Source organism: Ostrea edulis, chromosome 1 (genome assembly GCF_947568905.1).
Source record: "Ostrea edulis chromosome 1, xbOstEdul1.1, whole genome shotgun sequence".
Classification (NCBI taxonomy): Eukaryota; Metazoa; Mollusca; class Bivalvia; order Ostreida; family Ostreidae; genus Ostrea; species Ostrea edulis.
The window spans coordinates 111787901-111807131 of NC_079164.1; the positions used below are offsets into that span (position 1 = coordinate 111787901).

The window sequence follows — 19231 nt, forward strand, 5'->3', positions numbered from 1 at the left end:
CTCGTAAAATTTGCAATGTAATAATATGTCTAAGGTATTTTAGATCTAATAAATATGACTTTACTATGATTAATTTATCAAATATTTAAAATACGTTAACATTTATTCCGGAAATATATTGTTCATCGGTGACGTTTCACCCAAGTACGTACAATTTCACGAGAATACCGTTTGTGTTCTGCCCGTGTAGCACATTGATTTTCTTTCGGTTCTTGGTAGTAGTCGTGAATTTCCCTTGTCTTTCCATATATCGGGATATCGAAATTCGACAAACATGTAAACTTGACATTTGTTGACATGTAACGTGTAATATGCGATGTTGAAATGTACAGCTATGTAAATACTAAGTCTACAAACGGAAATACTGTAGAGATGACCGCGTATAATTTAAGAAACAATGATGCATTTTATAAAGAGAAATGTAAAATAAAAAATCAAACGATTGCAAAAATGAAGAGTACAACACTGAGGTATACATTTCTGAGAAACATAACGTACACCCCTGAATTACAAACATACATAGTTAAAACAGAAATTAACATGGTTGCATGTTTCAATTAGCAAGTTTATATCCTTGGATTTTTTAACACCATTACCCTCCATAAATATGAGGTCACTAACAAATCTGCGACACACAAGGTGTGTCCAGGGGTCCGTGTTTGCCCAACTATCTATTTTGTATTGCTTGTAGGAGTTATGAGATTGATCACTGTTCGTTATCTTCACTCTGCACAAGACCTAACAACCCTACGTTCAGCAGAATGACCTTACAGCGAAAGGCAATACGATTCATTGTCGGACACATATCTCATATAAAATGATGAGGAACGTAAATAATTGATATAAAGCAAATTTTAAAAAAAATTGATGGGTATATTGAAATTCATATAATAAAAATTGGCATGGGAAATATGAATTTGTTGAATTTTGCACATTTAGTTATCTCCCTTTGTGGAATTTCTAATGTACGAGATAATAAGTAGTGATATTGTGAACAGTAGGAAAAGGAAAACCAGGCAAACAAACGTGTTTGTTGGCATTTTAAACCTCCATGACCATTACTATATATGTACATGGATGTATACTTGTGTGAAGTAGTATATAGATACACAATGGGAGTAGTAAAGAACGATTCCTGATAAATAAACTTAACTTGATATGAATTGAAAGCCAAAATCGTGCCTACATGTACCCGATTTACTCTGTTATGTGGTCCATTCTACAGTTTCCCATTTAGCTATGACAGGTGTATTAAGGTCAATCGGAAAACACAAGTTTACGTAAATACTGCTTGTAGTTTGTTACATTGAAAGATAACAATCATGTAGCATTACCTTACAAGTACACACACACATCTCCCTCTCTCTCTCTCTCTCTCTCTCTCTCTCTCTCTCTCTCTCTCTCTCTCCTCTCTCTCTTTCTCTCTCTCTCTCTTTCTCCGGAGGGCTGGACGAAATAAAATCACATAGACAGCAATGACACCACAACCGTCACCACCACCACCACAAATAACAAATACAATAACATTTTTTTCAATAGTAACAAAACCAATAACAACCAAAACAACAATAACACATAATTTGATCATACATGTAATAAATCTATTGACAAAATATACAACAAAATAAGTAGAAGACGAAGTAGAAGATTAAAATGCTTGCAAGGTCCAAAAAACCTTTTGTGGTCATAGCTGGACCACAGCAGCAGAAGAAGAAGAAGATGATGATGATGATGAAATAGAAGAAAGAGAAGGAGAGGAGAAGGAGTTAACAAACGCGCCAGTTCGTATGTAAATGATGTTTCTAAAATAAATAGTTGCAGCAAAGGAGACGACAATTATGAGTTGTGAGGTTATGCCCAAATCTTCGCCGGCGACAATTTGGTACGGGCGATTATTATGGACGTTACATAATAATTTACATCAAAAACACAAATCGTCGCCCATCCCAAATTGTCGCCGGTGACGATTTGGGACGGGTGCCGATTTGAGGTGTAACAATGGAAAAGTTTAAATGCCGCAGGAGAAAAGTTATACATAAATTGTGATGGTGATATTAATGATATCTCCGAATTTCGAAAACTTTAGATAAGGGTGAAAATGAAGATCATCAAAAAAGCTAAACATGGGATTCGGCATTCAAGTGGTTTCTCCAACGAAAAGATGATGCTAACAAACAATAATCAATGTCAGTCAGTTATATTAGAAGAGTGCATCGATCTTCAATAATTTCTTCTACACTGATTCAACAGTTCCGAATTTCTAATCGGTTGAGATATATATGTATAAACACCTTATGCAGGTGATGATAACTATGGAAAGTTGACAATGCAGAAGCTGAAATAATTCCATTTGTCATAAACTTGAGTTGTTATTTTCCCTTTCATCTTTATTTTCAATAACGTTACCATAACTATACTGGATTCGTAAACTACAAAACAAAACTTACAAAGATACATTGGTGGATCCAGTAAGTGCTCTACCTAGCTCCTACGTTTGCTCCTCACGAAAATATTAACAGCTGTGAGGGAGAAACTCTACTTACTCTGCGACTACATATGCCAGAAGTGGTGTAAATCAAAAGTGGATTCTAAAACATTCTAAAGAACTTTTAGTCAACTTGATATCGTAAAACTTTTCTCGAATTAATAACATCAAAACGGATGATTTTTCAACCCTTTACCTGACCATTCCTCGCGATAGCTTGAAGACTGGATTTGCTACCTCAACAAAAATGGAAAAGGGGAATATTCATATATAGTGATCAATCATTCAAAAAATTATTGTGTTAAACATCCCTCTGATTCCATGCAAAAGTACTCTGAAGTTGAAATAAAAGATATAATAGAGTTCCTCATTGACAATATCTTCCTGGTATTTGGTGATCAAGTGTTTCAGCAGTCTGTTAGAATTCTAATGGGCAAGAATTGTGCTCCTCTTCTAGTTGACCTGTTTTTATATTCATATCAAGCAGAATTTACTTAAAAAATTCAACGTGAGAAGAAAAAGACAATTCCTGTAGCCTTCTATTCGACATTTAGATGTATGGACGATGTCTTATCATTTACAGAAATACCCTCCATTCATCTGTAGATTAGATATATCCCTGTGAACTAGAAATAAAAGACACTACCCAGTTGTCAACTTCTGCTTCATACTTATATATTTTATTGAAAGTAGATATTAACGGCAAACTAACAACTCGACTTTATGACAAACAGGATGATTTCAGCTTCTCCATCGTCACCTTCCCATATTTATGCAGCAATATTCCATTATCACCTGCAAATGGTGTTGATATGTTTCAAGTGATTCGATACGCAAGAGTCAGTTTTTAAATCGAGGCAAGCCACTGACAAACAAGTTGATGGTACAGGGGTTTCCACACTCTCGTTTAAAAACAGCATTTCGCAAATTACATGGCCGTTATAACGATTTGGTTTGCCAATACGACCTATCAGTGGGACAAATGCTATTGGGCGTGTTTTATACCGATTGTTGAACCGTTCTTGGCACATTGATTTTGACAACGGATAACTCCGTTTACCTGATCAAGATATAGGGCTCACGATGAGTTTGACAGGTGGACAGGAGATGTTCACTCTTCCTCGGCACTTGATGCCACCTCTAGCGTGTCCAAAAGCCCGTGTTTGCCCAACTCTATATTTCCTTTGTTTGTGGGAGTTCTGAGATTGATCACTGTTCGTTATCTTCACTTTTCACAAACCGCCGCGGTGGTCGAAAGGTTAGAGCAGTCGCCTCGCATGTGAAAGGTCGGGGTTCGAATACAGGCCAAGACAGAGAAAAGTCGTTGAAAGAGGTAGTGACGGTTCCATCGCCAATCGCTCGGCATCAGGTGTGAATGTCACGGGTCCTCGGATATGACCTTAAAAACGGATGTCTCGTGTCACAGTAGGTGTGGCACGCTAAAGAACCCTCACTCCTCAATGGCCGTTAATAGAGATACAATCAATCAATTAATCAATCAATCAATCAATCAATCAATCAATCAACCACATTTCATACGGAGAACTCTGTGATGTTTATTCTTATTTTCGAGTCCACAAGGACACACCGAATCGACATAACATGAATAAAATATATAATTGTTAAAAATTCGTTGATATGTTTAAATGTCAAGTTCAAAGCCATCGCTAGAGAGTTTTTTGTTCCCATTCAGAAACTTTTGAATAAACTTATGTTTCATTAGACTATAAAAACAGATCAGCTAACAAATGAGCACAGTCTGTGCCATTGGGAATTTCAAATGTTGGAAGACCTGATCACCAAATACCACGAAGATGTTGACAGTGATGAACTCGAACATGTTTTTATTCAACTTCAGAGTACTTGTTCGTGGAATCAGATAGGTGTTTAACAATATGAGTTTGGAATGGCTTTTTACTAGATGTGAATATTTCCTTTTTTTTTTTTAGTAAACTCATGTGACCTATTACCATCGGTCTTCGTCCGTCGTCGTGCGTCGTTTGGGTTTTACATTTACAACTTCTTGCAATTGTAAATGGCATGGCCTCTGGATCAGGGGATCAGGGCCTAGGGCGGGGGTCCACATGGCCATATATTGAAAATGCATGATATCTTAGTTACTTGGTTGTAAATACGGGATAAAATTTAGAAATTCATTTCAAAATTAAGGATTATCTACCTCATGAAAGGTGAAGATAACGAACAGTGATCAATCTCATGCATATATCTAATCCTTGGACGAATTTGGCTCCAGTTTTTGGCACTCTGGTTTTCCTTTTAGCTCTTACAAATTTAATGTTATTTCGAATTTCCAAAATTTCAGCTTGAGCATCACTGAAGAGACATTTGTCGAAATGCGCATCTGGTGTATCCAATTTGGTACCGTATCAGTTTTATATCTTACAAACTCTTCTTCTCTGTTCCCATACATGTATTTGAGAAAAATAAAAGCTTAGTTATAATGTTCATGAAGCTATTTATCTAAACTGACTCCTGAGTTAAATGTTCAGGCCGTTGAACAGGATCAATATAGCCATATAATAAAGATATATTACATCTTATAAAATTTTCTCTCTTATGTATTTGAGAAAAACTAAATGCATGATTATCATGTTCATGAAGCTTGATACCGGAATGGTCAAATTCATGGATCCCCGGTCAAGGGTTCAAGCCCTAGGGCGGGGCCACCTTAGACGGGGCCAGTGTGGGCATATAGTGAAATTGTAATAGTTCTTAGACAATATTCTGCTTTACTCCCATAAATATTTCATATTTCTAAATGCGTGATTATGTTGTTCATGAATTTTTCTACCTAAGTTGTGAAATTCATGTCTCCTGGGTTAGTGTCCATGTCCTAGGGCGATGCCAATATGACCATATAGTGAAAATGTATTAAATATTGAATGATAGAAAATAGACAAATCACACAAGCACCCAGATTGTAAAATTTTTGAGGCGATATGTCCCTTCTTCGGGACAAACGAAGATATTGCCATTATATGGCCAATATTGACAGATAATAATAACAAAGCAACAACAACTACACATAAATACACATAGCACCAAAACGAAACAAACTTTTACATGCTGTTGGTTTTTAGGCTTTGCCAATATTACAATGTACTTGGTTGGGATGCTTAATGTTAGGCAGAGGCTTCCCTACTCCATATCGATATCTGCTCAGGCTGGTTGTTTCATGCTTTAAGATTTCCAAACGTTTTGCGTGTCCCGTTATCTAATTGAATCCCACTTGCGTCATCTTTCTAAACCATAGGTTACTTCAGATAAGCATTTGGTTTAATTAATTTTGATCGAGTATCATCTCCAAATCATTGATTCTATAAAGTCGCGTTTAAAGTCAACTTTTCACAAATTCTATGGTCGTTACAACGATATAGTTTGCCAATACAAACTATCATCGGGTCAAGTGCTGCCTGAAGTGTTTCAAACTGATTGCTAAGTCGTTATTGGCACACTTATTTTGTTTACGGATAACTCCGTTTACCTGATAAAGATATAGGGCTCACGGCGGCTGTGACCAGTCGACAAGGGGATGCTTACTCCTCTTAGACACCTGATACCACACTTGGAATATCCATGGGTCCGTGTTTGACCAATTCTCTATTCTGTATTGCTTATGGGATTTATGAGATTGGTTACTGTTCGTTATCTTCATCTTTCATGCATCAAAACTAGCTTTTTACCATAAAACAGTCAGAGTTGATAATTTCATTAGTCATATTCGTTTTTAAAATCATACACAAAGTTATGTCACAACCTTCTCTCAGGCTGTCAATGTACGTAAAACTCGGGAACGATGAAATGACAGAATGTGACAAATAAAACGGGTGACATGGGATTTAGATGAAAGACATCAAAAGAATTACATTAGTCTGACGAAATATTCGCATAAATTTATACCCAGTATCCCCGTGTTTGTGTACATGATTTGTTGCGGACTTTTACATATAGTAGTAACGCACAAGTGATCATCTCAAAAGCTTACAGAAGGTAGCAACTGACTTATGAGGGTAATCGGCGGGGAAATAATATTTTGGATAAATTATTGGTTCTGTATGAAATTAATTTCTTTATAGAAGTAGGTGTGGTATGAACAATGTGTTGTGAATGAAAATTAGATAACAAACGCTGTAAAACAAAGTTTTAAGGATCAATTTGTCCAGACTTATCAAGGGATGCAATGTACAGAATTTTTAAAACAAGTTTTCGTCTGGAAACTTATCTTAAAAATCTAGTTAAGAAACCTAGTAGCCTCTTTTTGAAATTCCGTAGAACGAATCATCATATCCCAGTAGAGACTGGTCGATGGTTTAGTATACCATATGTAATGGTAATATGTAATGAAACAAAAATACAGATGGATATTATTTTGTAATAGAGTGTAGTGTTTCATCCGGTACAAGAAAAGAATATCTACACAGAAAATATTGTGTGAGACAAAATATCATGATTGTTTTTTGAAATTATGTCAACGAGCAATTTTAAAATATTAAAAAGGTTTGCATTATTTATTTTGAAGGTATACGAATTAATCTGTTATCTTTAGCACACAACTTTCTCTGACGTTACTTGTATTGATACATGTAATTCCTGTATTGTACCTCATGTAGATGTGAATGAATAAAATGAACGAATCAATCAAAATAGATGTTTAGGGTGCTTAACGGCGGCAATCCTGTAAACAATCAAATTCTACTTACCAATGTGAAAGAACAAGAAACCCGATATCACCAGTAATTTCGCCATCTCTACAATCTGAAACATAATGAAGAATTAGAGATCGTCATTGCCCTATCAAAGGCAGGATCAAAAGTTCAATATCTAAAATGTAGATTCACAAAGTTTTCATTCATTACCTCCATATGATGAATATTGACTTAAGTACGACCAAAATACTGCAACCCAAACTGAAAAATTGTCGATTGTAATGATAATGATAATAATAATGAATGGTTTTATATAGCGCCTTTTCCAGCGTATGCTTCTCAAAGCGCTTTACAATAATCAATGTACATTATTACCCCGGCATACCATATATCAATCTAGAACTTTCTCAGCCTCCTAGGAAGCATTCAGTGCAAGCTGCCATTACAAGCGCTAGAGCACTAACATTCTAACAATATCTTTCACTGTCTATAACCAGGTACCCCTTTTACACTTGGGTGGAGTGAGGAAATTCATGTGAAGTGCCTTTCCCAAGGACACAACGTCAGCCCTGCCGCGGCCAGCACTCGAACCCACGACCTTTCGGTCGAGAGTCTGACGGCCTAACCACTCGGCCACCGACGCCATGTCATCATTTAATTACATAAAAGCTTTTCAAAATATTCGTACACTTATTATGAAAATTTGTTCGTTACCATAGTAACGGTCTATTCATATTGATAAAAATAGGAAAATTGGAGTTTTGAGAATTTTTCACTTCAATCCAAAATATCACATATATTTGATAAGGGATTTTATGCTACATGTTGAGGGAAAATAGTGACAATATTTATCAATATTTATAGGTTATAGACTTTGTATGGGAAAATATGACGACTGGGGTTTTTGGCACGTACACGGACCGGATTTGCAACAAACAATAAAACAAATTATATCAATTTCTTTATTGGTTTAACTGAGTAAAAGATGAAAAACACGAAAAAATTGAAAATTAACGACGTAGTAATTTGCTTGTGCATTGATTGTGACGTAATGTTTGCCGGCCGGAATGTTTCCGGCCATATATCGTGTGATATATGCCCGCAAGCTTTTAAAGAAAAAAGAGGAGATGAAATTGAAAGTATATAATAGGTAGATTTATCTGGAAATGGTATCATTATTGTAGCACAGCTCATAATTCAGGCTTAAATGACCAAAATGTAGCAGTTTTGCTTTCTTGATTGACCAATTCTGAGCAAAAACCCAGAAACATTATAGATAGTGATATATAAAATGATGAGAAACGTAAATAAATGATATAACCCAGATTGAAGAAAATCAGTGGGTATATTGCAATTCATATGATAAAAAATTGGCATGGGAAATATGAATTTATTGAATATTGCACATTTAGTTATCTCCCTTTGTGGAATTTCTAATGTACGAGATAATAAGTAGTGATATTGTGAACAGTAGGAAAAGGAAAACCAGGCAAACAAACGTGTTTATTGGCATTTTAAACCTTCATGACCATTACTATATATGTACATGGATGTATACTTGTGTGAAGTAGTATATAGATACACAATGGGTGTAGTAAAGAACGATTCCTGATAAATAAACTTAACTTGATATGAATTGAAAGCCAAAATCGTGCCTACATGTACCCGATTTACGCTGTTATACGGTCCATTCTACAGTTTCCCATTCATCTACGAAAGGTGTATTCAGACCAGTCGGAAAACACAAGTTTACGTAAGTAGTGCTTGTAGTTTGTTACATTGAAAGATAACAATGTTGTAGCAGTACCTCACAAGTACTCTCTCTCTCTCTCTCTCTCTCTCTCTCTCTCTCTCTCTCTCTCTCTCTCTCTCTCTCTCTCTCTAGTGGTCCAAGCATTCCCTGAAAAATTATGATTGCTTTTAAATTCCGTCAATTTCCTTGATAAATATTGAATTCAAGGGATTTCAAGGGACATCTTAAAAAGTCTTAATTTTCATGTAAATTCCATTTTTTTTTCAAAAAATATTTCTACTCTAGCAATTTTAAATCTCTTTTAAAGAAAATAAACATGAAAAGAAATATATGTTGCATAATTAATAAACTTAAAAGACATCCTGAAAGTAAATAGTTGATCCGAATCGAATTTACTTGTTTCTCTAACGAAATGTGATTAAAAAAACACTGTAGGTTAAATGTTTATGGAGGTCATCCATTATTTCCCAGCATGCATCTGTGCTCTGGAGTAAATGACACACATTGCTGTTATTGACAGGGTCCTTGTTATACAGACTATGAAGTGTATGAATTATCTCGTTGTGGCCTTCAATTCGACATTTAGATATATCGACGATGTATTATCTATTAACAAAAATACTTTTCATTCATATGTCGATTTGATATATTCTTGTGAACTGGAAATTAAAGACTCCACAGAGTTGTCCACGTATGCTTCATACTTAGATATTTTATTGAAAGTAGATATGAACGGCAAACTAACAACTTAACTTTATGAGAAACGGGATAATGTTAACATTTCCATTGTCAACTTCCCATATTTATGTAATATTCCATTATCACCTGAATATGGTGTTTACATCTCTCAACTGAATCGATACGCAAGAGCTTGTCTGCATAAGGTGAGTTTTTAAATTGAGGCAAATCACAAACAAACACGTTCATGGTACAGGGGTTTCAACAATATCGCAAATTCTATGGTTGTTATAACGATCTAGTTCGTCAATATAACCTATCATTGGGTCAAATGCTATTTGAAGTGTTTCATACACATTGTAACAGACCGTTCTTGGCAAACTCATTTTGACTACGGATAACTCAGTTTACCTGATCACGATCAAGGTCCCACGGCAGTTGTGACTGGTCGACAGGGGAAACTTACTCCTCTTAGGCACCAGATCCCCCTCTGGCGTGTCCAGGGGTCCGTGTATGCCCAGCTCTCTATTTTGTATTGGTTATAGGAGTTATGAGATTGATCACTCTTCGTTATTTTCACCTTTCATAAAAGAACTGCAATATAGGCTTGCCATTTGTATATTTTATACTAGTTGATGTACATGGACCACAGATGAAATTTGGAGATGCAATTTACAATTTAAAAAATATATTAGAACAATATTTATTCAGAATGCGTAGCAGTGTCAGGGGTTTTAAGAAATGCTCTTTAGGAAATGCACCCTGAACGTATGTCACAAGAAATCAAGGTAAAGCTACTCTCATCCCCCCAAGAGGCTGACCGCGTCGGACCTAGTTGATAAACTGCGTGTGCGTCTTAGATCTTGATATCATGACTGCAAGAGATTTGTTACTTTATTATATCACATGTGTATGTGTGATTGGTAATGTTTACACATCAATGTCATGGTGTGTTTAAATTTTAGTACATGAGAATACATAATGTATTTTTCCTTTTAGTTTGTTCTTAATTTTTTAACAAAATGTTACCCATGTCCTCTAAGACACGTCGTCTCAGGGTACACACATCCATGTATAATTGTAAGTTGTGTCAATTATAACAGGACTTAGACACATTATGTCAAATTATGGGTGTGGAGAACTGCACTTTATCCCACCTCTGATGTATCCAGGGTTCCGTGTTTGCCCAAATATCCATTTTGTAATTTATAGAAGTTATGAGATTGATTATTGTTTGTTATCTTCACCGTTTATGTGCATATCTGTTATCTGCCACACAATGTTCAAACTCATGACAACAAAGACACCCCTTGAATGTACATAGCTACAGTTTACACAAGAACACCAATCAAAGAAAAATCCTCTCTCATTAAAATCAACTGCAGGTAAATAAATAGTATTCTGAGAAACAATTTTTCCTCTGTAATATCAGTTTCAAAATGATATCCCATTTTTAATTCACTTTCTGTTGATGACATTTTAACGTTGATGCTTACAATGTGCCAAAAATACACACCATGTCTTGCTGACGTCACAATCAATAATTTCGGTGTACATTAGTTCATTAACTTTCACGCGGTGTATAACAAGTCTCTAAAAGTATGCGACGTAGTGTGTTACTTTTGCAGTTTTATTTCAGTGTGTGAGGGAGAAAAATCGGATCGACATTTTAATGAAATGTTTTCCCTGTTAAACAAAATTATCAATGAATGAAATCAACATACCTTCATAACATCAATAAATTCTCAGCATTTCACACACATATATCCCATATATCCCATATCTTATATTTCAAATACTCCACATTTTGTTGATATTTACACGGCACACTTTATCAATTTTTTTACATGTGTCAACTTCACTCGATGTATAGCTATGATGCCATCAGTTTACTTTTATATTGATCAGAAAGATATTCCACGACAGCAGTATAACATTCCATGGTTCTTTGAATCTTAGTAGCTGTATGATTTATTTCATACATTAATAAAACTTCTATTAAAAAAAACGGAGTTTAATATCTACTTAGTGTTATACTTATTTCAAGTTCGGAGGCATCGCGCTCAAAATCACATGGCCTCTCACCTCTGTCGGCGCGGATTCGAATCACGCTCGCGCCGGTAACTGAGAAAGTTTCCCAATTTATTTTCGGTAGGTCGATGGTATCTTCCCAGGTACATTGTATCTGGGTTATCTCTTCCACCAATAAAAACTGGGCGCCACCCTATAACTGACAAATTGTTGAGTGTGACGGAAAATATCAATCAATATTTCAATTTCAACGTCACATTGTTTCGTGGATTTTATCCCAGTAAGAATTTTCATAACCTGCCTAAACGTACCGGTGTAATTATTTTCAGAATTCATTATATACATGCACATCAACATGACAAATTAAAACCCTTTGTCACATTTTCATATTCACTTAATTTAACGTATGTTGGATATCTTTGGAGATTTTGCAATGAAAGGTAGTCAATCTGTCGATTCATGTGACAAACAAAGTAACTATTAACATTTATAAATACAATTAAGCAATGTTTCCCAATGACAATTATCTGAGGAATACGTATCTAACATACGTAACTAATCATATCTAACAAATCGTACACAGAGAGTTATTTGGAAAGGCAATTTATCGGATGAAAGAAATGTAACCATTGGAGTTCCGCAAAGCTCTATTTTAGGCCCATTGTTTTTTATCCTGTATATTAATGACTATCCACAAGCACTGAAACATTCTCTTGTAAATATGTATGCAGATGATACTTCACAAGATGTAACAGATAAGTCAGTGGGAAATATTGAGTCAAAGATGTGTGAAGATCTTCAGCGCAGTATAATGTGGATTAAGGAAAATAAATTAAGCTTAAACCTGTCTAAAACTCAATGTATGCTTATTGGATCGGCACAAAAATTATCAAAGTATCGAAAATTAAATTTAGTGATAAATAACCATGTCATAGAATGTGTTCAGGAGTCAAAATTACTTGGTATTATTATTGATGAAACTTTGTCCTGGAAAAGTCATATAGAATAACTTATGAACAAGATTTCCAAGACAATTGGCATTTTAAGAAGAATAAGATATTTTATGTCAAACGATGAGCTGCTGAAGATTTTTAATACTATGATTTTTCCACATTTTACATATTGTTGTACTATATGGAGCAATCCAAGAAATGCTGAAAATGTGAATAAGCTTTTTATATTGCAAAAACGAGCTACAAGGGTAATTCTTAACATGAGAAATTTTGAAACACCATCTAATGTACTGGTTGCCTCTATCAGATTACTTTGTCTATAGAAAAGTCATTTTAGTGTATAAAGTTTTACATGGTTTAATGCCAGATTATTTAAATGTTTTTAAATATGTATCAGAAGTCAGTCAGAGGCAAACTAGAAATTCTTATTCAAATATATTATATATACCCAGGGCAAAAACAGAATATTATAGAAGATCTTTCAGCATTTCAGGGAGCACAGTGTGGAATGCCTTGAGTCAAAATATAAGAAACTCAACGAGTGTTGCGTGTTTTAAGAGAAATTATCTTAGAGATTATCACCATACTTTTTAAGCTTCATTTTGTATTCTATTTATCTTACATTCATAATTATTTCTTAAGTTTATATGTATTCTACTTCTTTTAATCTGTGTTTATTTTACTAATATCTGTCTGTATGTATGCAGGGTTGGAAATTCACTGAAAAAAGCAGTCAGTCACAGGGCTGGCTACTTTTAAAAGTTACCAGCCCTGCTCCAAATCTGCCAGTCCTGATAAAAAATATTCATTATTATGAATGTACTATGAATAAAGCTTAATATTAATATTTCTAACACAGGTCCCTGGAAATGTTCACCGTTTACAAAGTATTTGAAACAATATTTAAGCATAATGCCATTACCCAACGGATGCAATTTTTAAGTTCGCATGCTTAAAAATTAAACTATTCATCTGTATAAATCCACTTTTATAAGCCTGTTAACAATGTCATAATCATGTAATCATTCTGAACGTTCACAAAAATTTTGAAGATTGGAAAGTGGCAACAATGGTATCCAATATTAAAATTTGAAGGGGAATAAAAAAATCTGATAACATGTGATACAAATTTTTAATAAACATCAAAATTTCATAGTAAGAAATATGTGTTCATTTGCTTTTAACGGTATCCAAATGGCAAAATTTGATACCTATTTCATTCATGTATTAGTTACACAGTCACTGTATTGCTAATATATGAAGCTTTAATTGTTTTAATCATATTCTTCAGAATCACAATTGTCCTCATCTAAATCTGAAAAGTCTGAAGTGTAGTCTGAGTCATCCAAGTCTGAGTGTTCTTTCTCCCCTCTTTCTCCCTCTGCTTGTTCTGCACTTCCCTCCTCCTCTTCCTCCTGCTCATCTAATTCCACAATTTCTCTCTGAATGGAAACAGACCTTTTCCTTGATTCCATAAAACAGGGTCTTCTCTTTGCTTTCCGGGTCCAGTGAAATATAGACTTCTCTGGATTCCATTCAGCTACACTTTCAGAGTGTAGCTGAATTGTCATCAGGAGAGTCATTGAGGATGACTTCAGCTTGTTCCTCCACTGACTTTTAATGATTTTCATCTGGGAGAAGCCCCTTTCACATTCGGAGGTCCCTGCTTGTAGTGACAAAACAAGGTCCACCAGGCTAAGAATGTTAGGAACACGGCTGATGTAAAGAACATTTACTGTACTCCAGGACAGCCCATGAACTCTGTGGCTATAAAAGGTAATGTTAATTTCAATTTATAATACTTAGAATTACCAGAAAGTATCAATAAATTTCAAACATTATGAACTCATACACATACTTGTTGTACAAAGCATTTCTTAACACCATCCATTCTGACTCAATGAGCCCCACATCAAGTTCCTTTTCCAGCAGTTGTTGGCGGTAATGATCGACCAAAGTCTGCACCATCTCATCACCAAAATCTACAAAACATAATTGAAAATGATCACATTTGGAAATGATTTCAATAATTACACTTACATCCATAAAGGCTTTTAGCCTACTTTAGTTAAAATGATTTGTGATAATTTTGTGTATACTGATATATCAGATAAGTAATATTAGTTTTAATGAAAGCTAGCTACTGGAAGGAATATCTTAGTCCTACTATTTAGTACATATTTAATAGCAATTTAATACCAATAGCTGTAGCCTCTTCCAGTGATGCAGGCCAGGATGTGAGATCAGCAATTTTGGATGCATTTTTCACTCCATCATTCACATCACTGAACCTGCTCTCCAAACTATCTGTCAAACCTTTCAACACTCTTTTTATTTGATCAGAGGATAAATCATTTCCACTGAGTGTCTCCCCTTCAAACTGATCTCCAGCATCAACAATTTTTCTAAGTTCAGGACCAGGCCTGGAAATGTGAATCACTAGCATGCTTAGACATAATAAAGCAGAAAAGCTGTGCAACTGTACACCCAATATTAATTTGATTAGTTCATGTACTATGTGATCTACTAAAGTAACTTTAGTAATATTGGACATAGAGAGTTATAAAGTAGAAATACTAGTTAAGACTACATGTAAGTGGAACACACATGATACATATATATATATATATATATATATATATATATATATATATATATATATATAAATGTGCAAGCAAGCAGGCAGAGGTTTATAATGTAAGAAATTAATTATATAATAAAGCACCCTAATCAGTAAAGGTGAACACACATGCATGCAAGGATACACGGAAAATTTACCGATTTTCAAGCTTTTTAATGTTTGCAATGGTACATTGCAACTCTTGGTGAACTTCATAAAAACATGTCGCTCTCTTTTGTAGACACATGGAGAACTTGGTTAGAACACTAACAAGATCAGTAAGGAAATGGGCGAAGATGATAACATCCTTAGATCGCAGAAGTTTGACCAAGTACTTTGCCTTTGACTGTGTTGCTGACTGGCCACTTCTTTTCAAAGCAACTTACATGTTAATTTGTTAAACTTGAACAATAAAGATTTCAAATTCTAACTTGTAAATGGCTTTACAATTACAATAGAAAAAGACATACATCGTCACTTTGATAGCAATATTAAAAACAAATGACCTTACATACATAAGAAATACAATAAATTAAAAAGCCTTAATTGTTATTCCAAACCTGGCTAAGGTGTGTGACGAAAGTTTTATAGCCTTTCCACAAGCTCTGTAATGCTGTCAGTACATGGCCCAACCACCTTGTTCCGCTTATTCTCGTAGGAAGACTTTGGGACATGCCCAGGGCAGCAAAAGTGTTCTTTAAGTGTTTGGTTTGGTTGGCACTTTTGTGATAAAATTTGAAAAGTTCATCTAGCAAGCCATGCACTTTAGTAAAAGCTGGTGCTACCTGTTAATATACATGTAAAACTTGTAAGCTGTAAATAAAATATCAATTTTTTCCCCAAGATAATTAGTAAATTACTTATTAAAAATTAGGTTTAATTCTCTCACCTTCAAAGCAGCTTTATAAGCCAGCTCTACTCTGTGAGACATGCACTTGACCATGATGATGGACTGACTAACATTTCTGCGAAAATGTGCTATTACACCATTTAGATGTCCTGTATTCACCGATGCACCATCCGCAGCAAATGCAATAGTTTTCTTAAGAATATCTTCTACAGAAATGTTTTTAAAATGCAATGCCTGTTTAATTGCATTGTAAATTCCTTCTGATTTTGCTGATTCACATTCAATCAGCCCAAGAAAAAAGCAATATGGAACACCTCTGTGAGCAAAATGAATGTACACTATCTCATTTTCATACACTGAAATATCTGTGGACCCATCGGACATAATTGTGCAGAAGTTAACTTGAGCTAATTTTTCTTCTATCTTGTCCCTTTCAACCTCAGCTATGGAAACCATGAACTCCTTACAACTTTTGTGGTTCTTATAAGTACTACCGATATCAACACCTTTCTGTTCATCAAGTTCACATAACCACACATAATCTGTGATAGGTCTAGACTTTTTGGCTATGGCATGTGCATTTCGAAAGAGTTTCTCAAGTTTTAAAATAGTAGCATTGTTTAATGAATGGAGTATTTTTTCTGCAGAGCTTTCGCCTAGTGGTTTGTTTCTAGAATCTGTAAATTCAGCAGCATATTTGTGACCTTCTGACTTTTCATGCGTTTTAAGTGCGTCATGTCTGAGGTTTGTTGAACCTACCACAAATGGTCCACTTGCACATCGCTTTATTCTGTCGGATGCGCTCTTCTTAACAGCTAATGGTCCATACACCCCCGACATAGTTTACAATACAGCTTCCCATATGTTTCGTCACTGATCAGCCATCTAAACTCCACTTTCCATCCCGGAACAATTGTACGTCGTCTTTTGTTTTGATCGTATGCTTTTTTTTTTCCTTCGAGTCAACCAAGGGACGCTTTTCTGGGGTTGATAACCCCAAAAACTTTCGCATCATCTCGCGGATCTCGCGTTCGCACGTTTGTAATAATGCCGAACGTAATTTGTACTGCGAACGCTGATTGGCTATAACATTCAGACAGACCAATGAACGAATAGATTACAATTCCTACGTCTTACATGTACCTTATTCACAACGATACCTAATCTAACAACGGATAGCGTCTGTACATTTTTGTGAATGAGGTAAAAACAAACTTAAAAAATAGAAATTATCGGTTTAAAAATAGGAACTGGCTATTTAAATTAGCCCGACCACCGGACTGTCATCTAAAGTTTTGTTCCCGTCCGCCTGAGAAACAGACCGTCTCGGGCAGTCGGGCGGGCTATAATTTCCAACCCTGATGTATGTTATATGCAGGACCATATTGAAAACTAGCGTTATCGCTAAATATGTAATCCTGGATAGGCCTTATTATTATTATTATTATACGTCCTTATTCTTGAAATCAATATGTATCATGCAATACACATATTTTAGTTTTAATTTACCTGACTATGACCTCAGTAAACTTTGGGGAACCATTGCAATTAATCAACATTCGTCGTCCCCGTCAGACATTAACCATTCAATATTTTCAATGTCGTCTTGATAACTACCATTCCATTTTTGTTAAAATTTATTATAAAGCTTCTTTGGAACAAGAGTGGCGTAAATGTAATTGCAGGACTCCGGCAACCCCAGGGACTCATGAGACGGGCAAAAACTGCCAAAAATTTCCCAAGTTTCATAAATATTATTTTCTACAACCACAAATCTGTAAGAAAAACTAAATTCATCATGATGTAATGTCGGACATCCTCTACCACAACAATTGTAATTTTAATCATTTCCAGTGTAGAGCCAAATTTGGAAAATCATGATTTGTGTAAATATTCAAATAACATATTCTTTAGTGCTATTGATATCAGGGGTAGATGTTCTATGTGTACATTTTTCCTGGACTCGTTTTTGATAGACTAAATATAATTTAATGTAATCATTGCTTAATAAACGTACACTCTATTTCACATCGTTTCGGTCTTGAATTTAGACCTTAAGCTATCAAGACGCACCATTATATTGTTTTGTATTCTCTCACGTAAAACAATAATTCATTCAATCCCATTATTGGTTGACTCATTGTAATTGTTTTCTCATTATCTTCACCCTTTCAATATCAAACAATTCAGCATATGAATGGTTTTCTAAGGACAAAGTGTTCGATGCTCTCTTTAGAATTCCTGACGAAAATCATAACTTGAGATGAATCCGTAAAGTTATTTGAAATCAGAAAACCGGGAAGAGTCTAAGAAGGATTGAATGCGTAATGCAGTGCAAAATACGAGTGCTACATTCGTTATTTACCTTTTGCTGTGGAACTGCTTAGATCCCCTCAATATGGCGAATAGCGTATTTGTCCAGTACGAAAACGCTGTATAATCGACACTAGAATAACTTGAAATTGTTGAGTTATGTTGTATTATCAGTTGTGGCGACGTGCTACAGCTCTGTCATGAATTGTAGAGTGCATCGATACTTGAGAGATAGTGAACTATTTTAAGATCAGCAAAATGAATTTTAATGTCATAGTTTATGTGAAAATCATGTGGTTACCTTGAATAATTTTAAGACGTTCTAACCTGAGGTTTGTAACATAGTCAGTTTTCTAAAGCATGCTACTTGAAATACACGTGTATGTGTTTGCATAATGACAATATATTAGATGAAAAGGAAAGGGTAAAATTGTAAAGGTTTATATATCACAGAGTCATCCATTTCTGCTTCAAACTTAGATATATCATTGAAAGTAGACATTAACGACAAGCGGATAACTCAACTGTATGACAAACGGGATGATTTCAGCTTCTCCATCGTCAACTTCTTATATTTATGTAGCAATATTCCATTATCATCCACATAATATGGTGTTTATATCACTCAACGGATTCGATACGCAAACGTTTGATCTGTGTATGGTCAGTTTTTAAATCGAGGCAAGCTACCGACAAGCTATCGACAAACAAGTTCATGGTACAGGGGTTTCAAATCTCGATTAAAGTAAGCATTTCGCAAATTCCATGGTCGTTATAACGATCTAGTTTGTCAATACAGCCTATCATTGAGTCAAATGCTGTCTGACGTGTTTCATACCGATTGTTACGCTGTTCTTGGGACTCATTTTGACTACGGATAA

The 19231-nt window shown here is 35.1% G+C and overlaps 2 protein-coding genes across 2 annotated transcripts in view; both read right to left on the bottom strand.

Annotated features, from left to right (window-relative positions):
- Positions 1-18522, bottom strand: part of LOC130051336 (uncharacterized) — a 181289-nt gene extending 162767 nt beyond the window's left edge. Inside the window, exons 1-2 of the mRNA XM_056153300.1 lie at positions 18403-18522; positions 7207-7261 (exon numbers count right to left, since the gene is read on the bottom strand). Coding sequence (XP_056009275.1) covers positions 7207-7252 — 46 coding nt within the window. The 5' untranslated portion in view covers positions 7253-7261; positions 18403-18522. The remainder of the gene's footprint in view (positions 1-7206; positions 7262-18402) is intronic.
- On the bottom strand, positions 13691-15403 carry LOC130051337 (uncharacterized). The gene is made up of 3 exons (XM_056153301.1): positions 15346-15403; positions 14426-14549; positions 13691-14334 (listed from the first exon to the last, which is right to left on the bottom strand). The coding sequence occupies exons 1-3, from the start codon at positions 15401-15403 to the stop codon at positions 13842-13844; spliced, it is 675 nt and encodes a 224-aa protein (XP_056009276.1). The 3' UTR covers positions 13691-13841.
- Positions 18523-19231: the final 709 nt, after the last annotated feature.

Bases quoted from the DNA above. Each gene is read 5' to 3' on its own strand.
- LOC130051337 (XM_056153301.1), bottom strand. From the start codon at position 15,403: ATGAAGTTCACCAAGAGTTGCAATGTACCATTGCAAACATTAAAAAGC. The intron at 14,550-15,345 runs GTAAATTTTCCG...TATGTTTTGTAG, and splicing joins ATTAAAAAGCTTGAAAATCG to ATTTTGGTGATGAGATGGTG. The intron at 14,335-14,425 runs GTATGTGTATGA...TACCTTTTATAG, and splicing joins AGAAATGCTTTGTACAACAA to CCACAGAGTTCATGGGCTGT.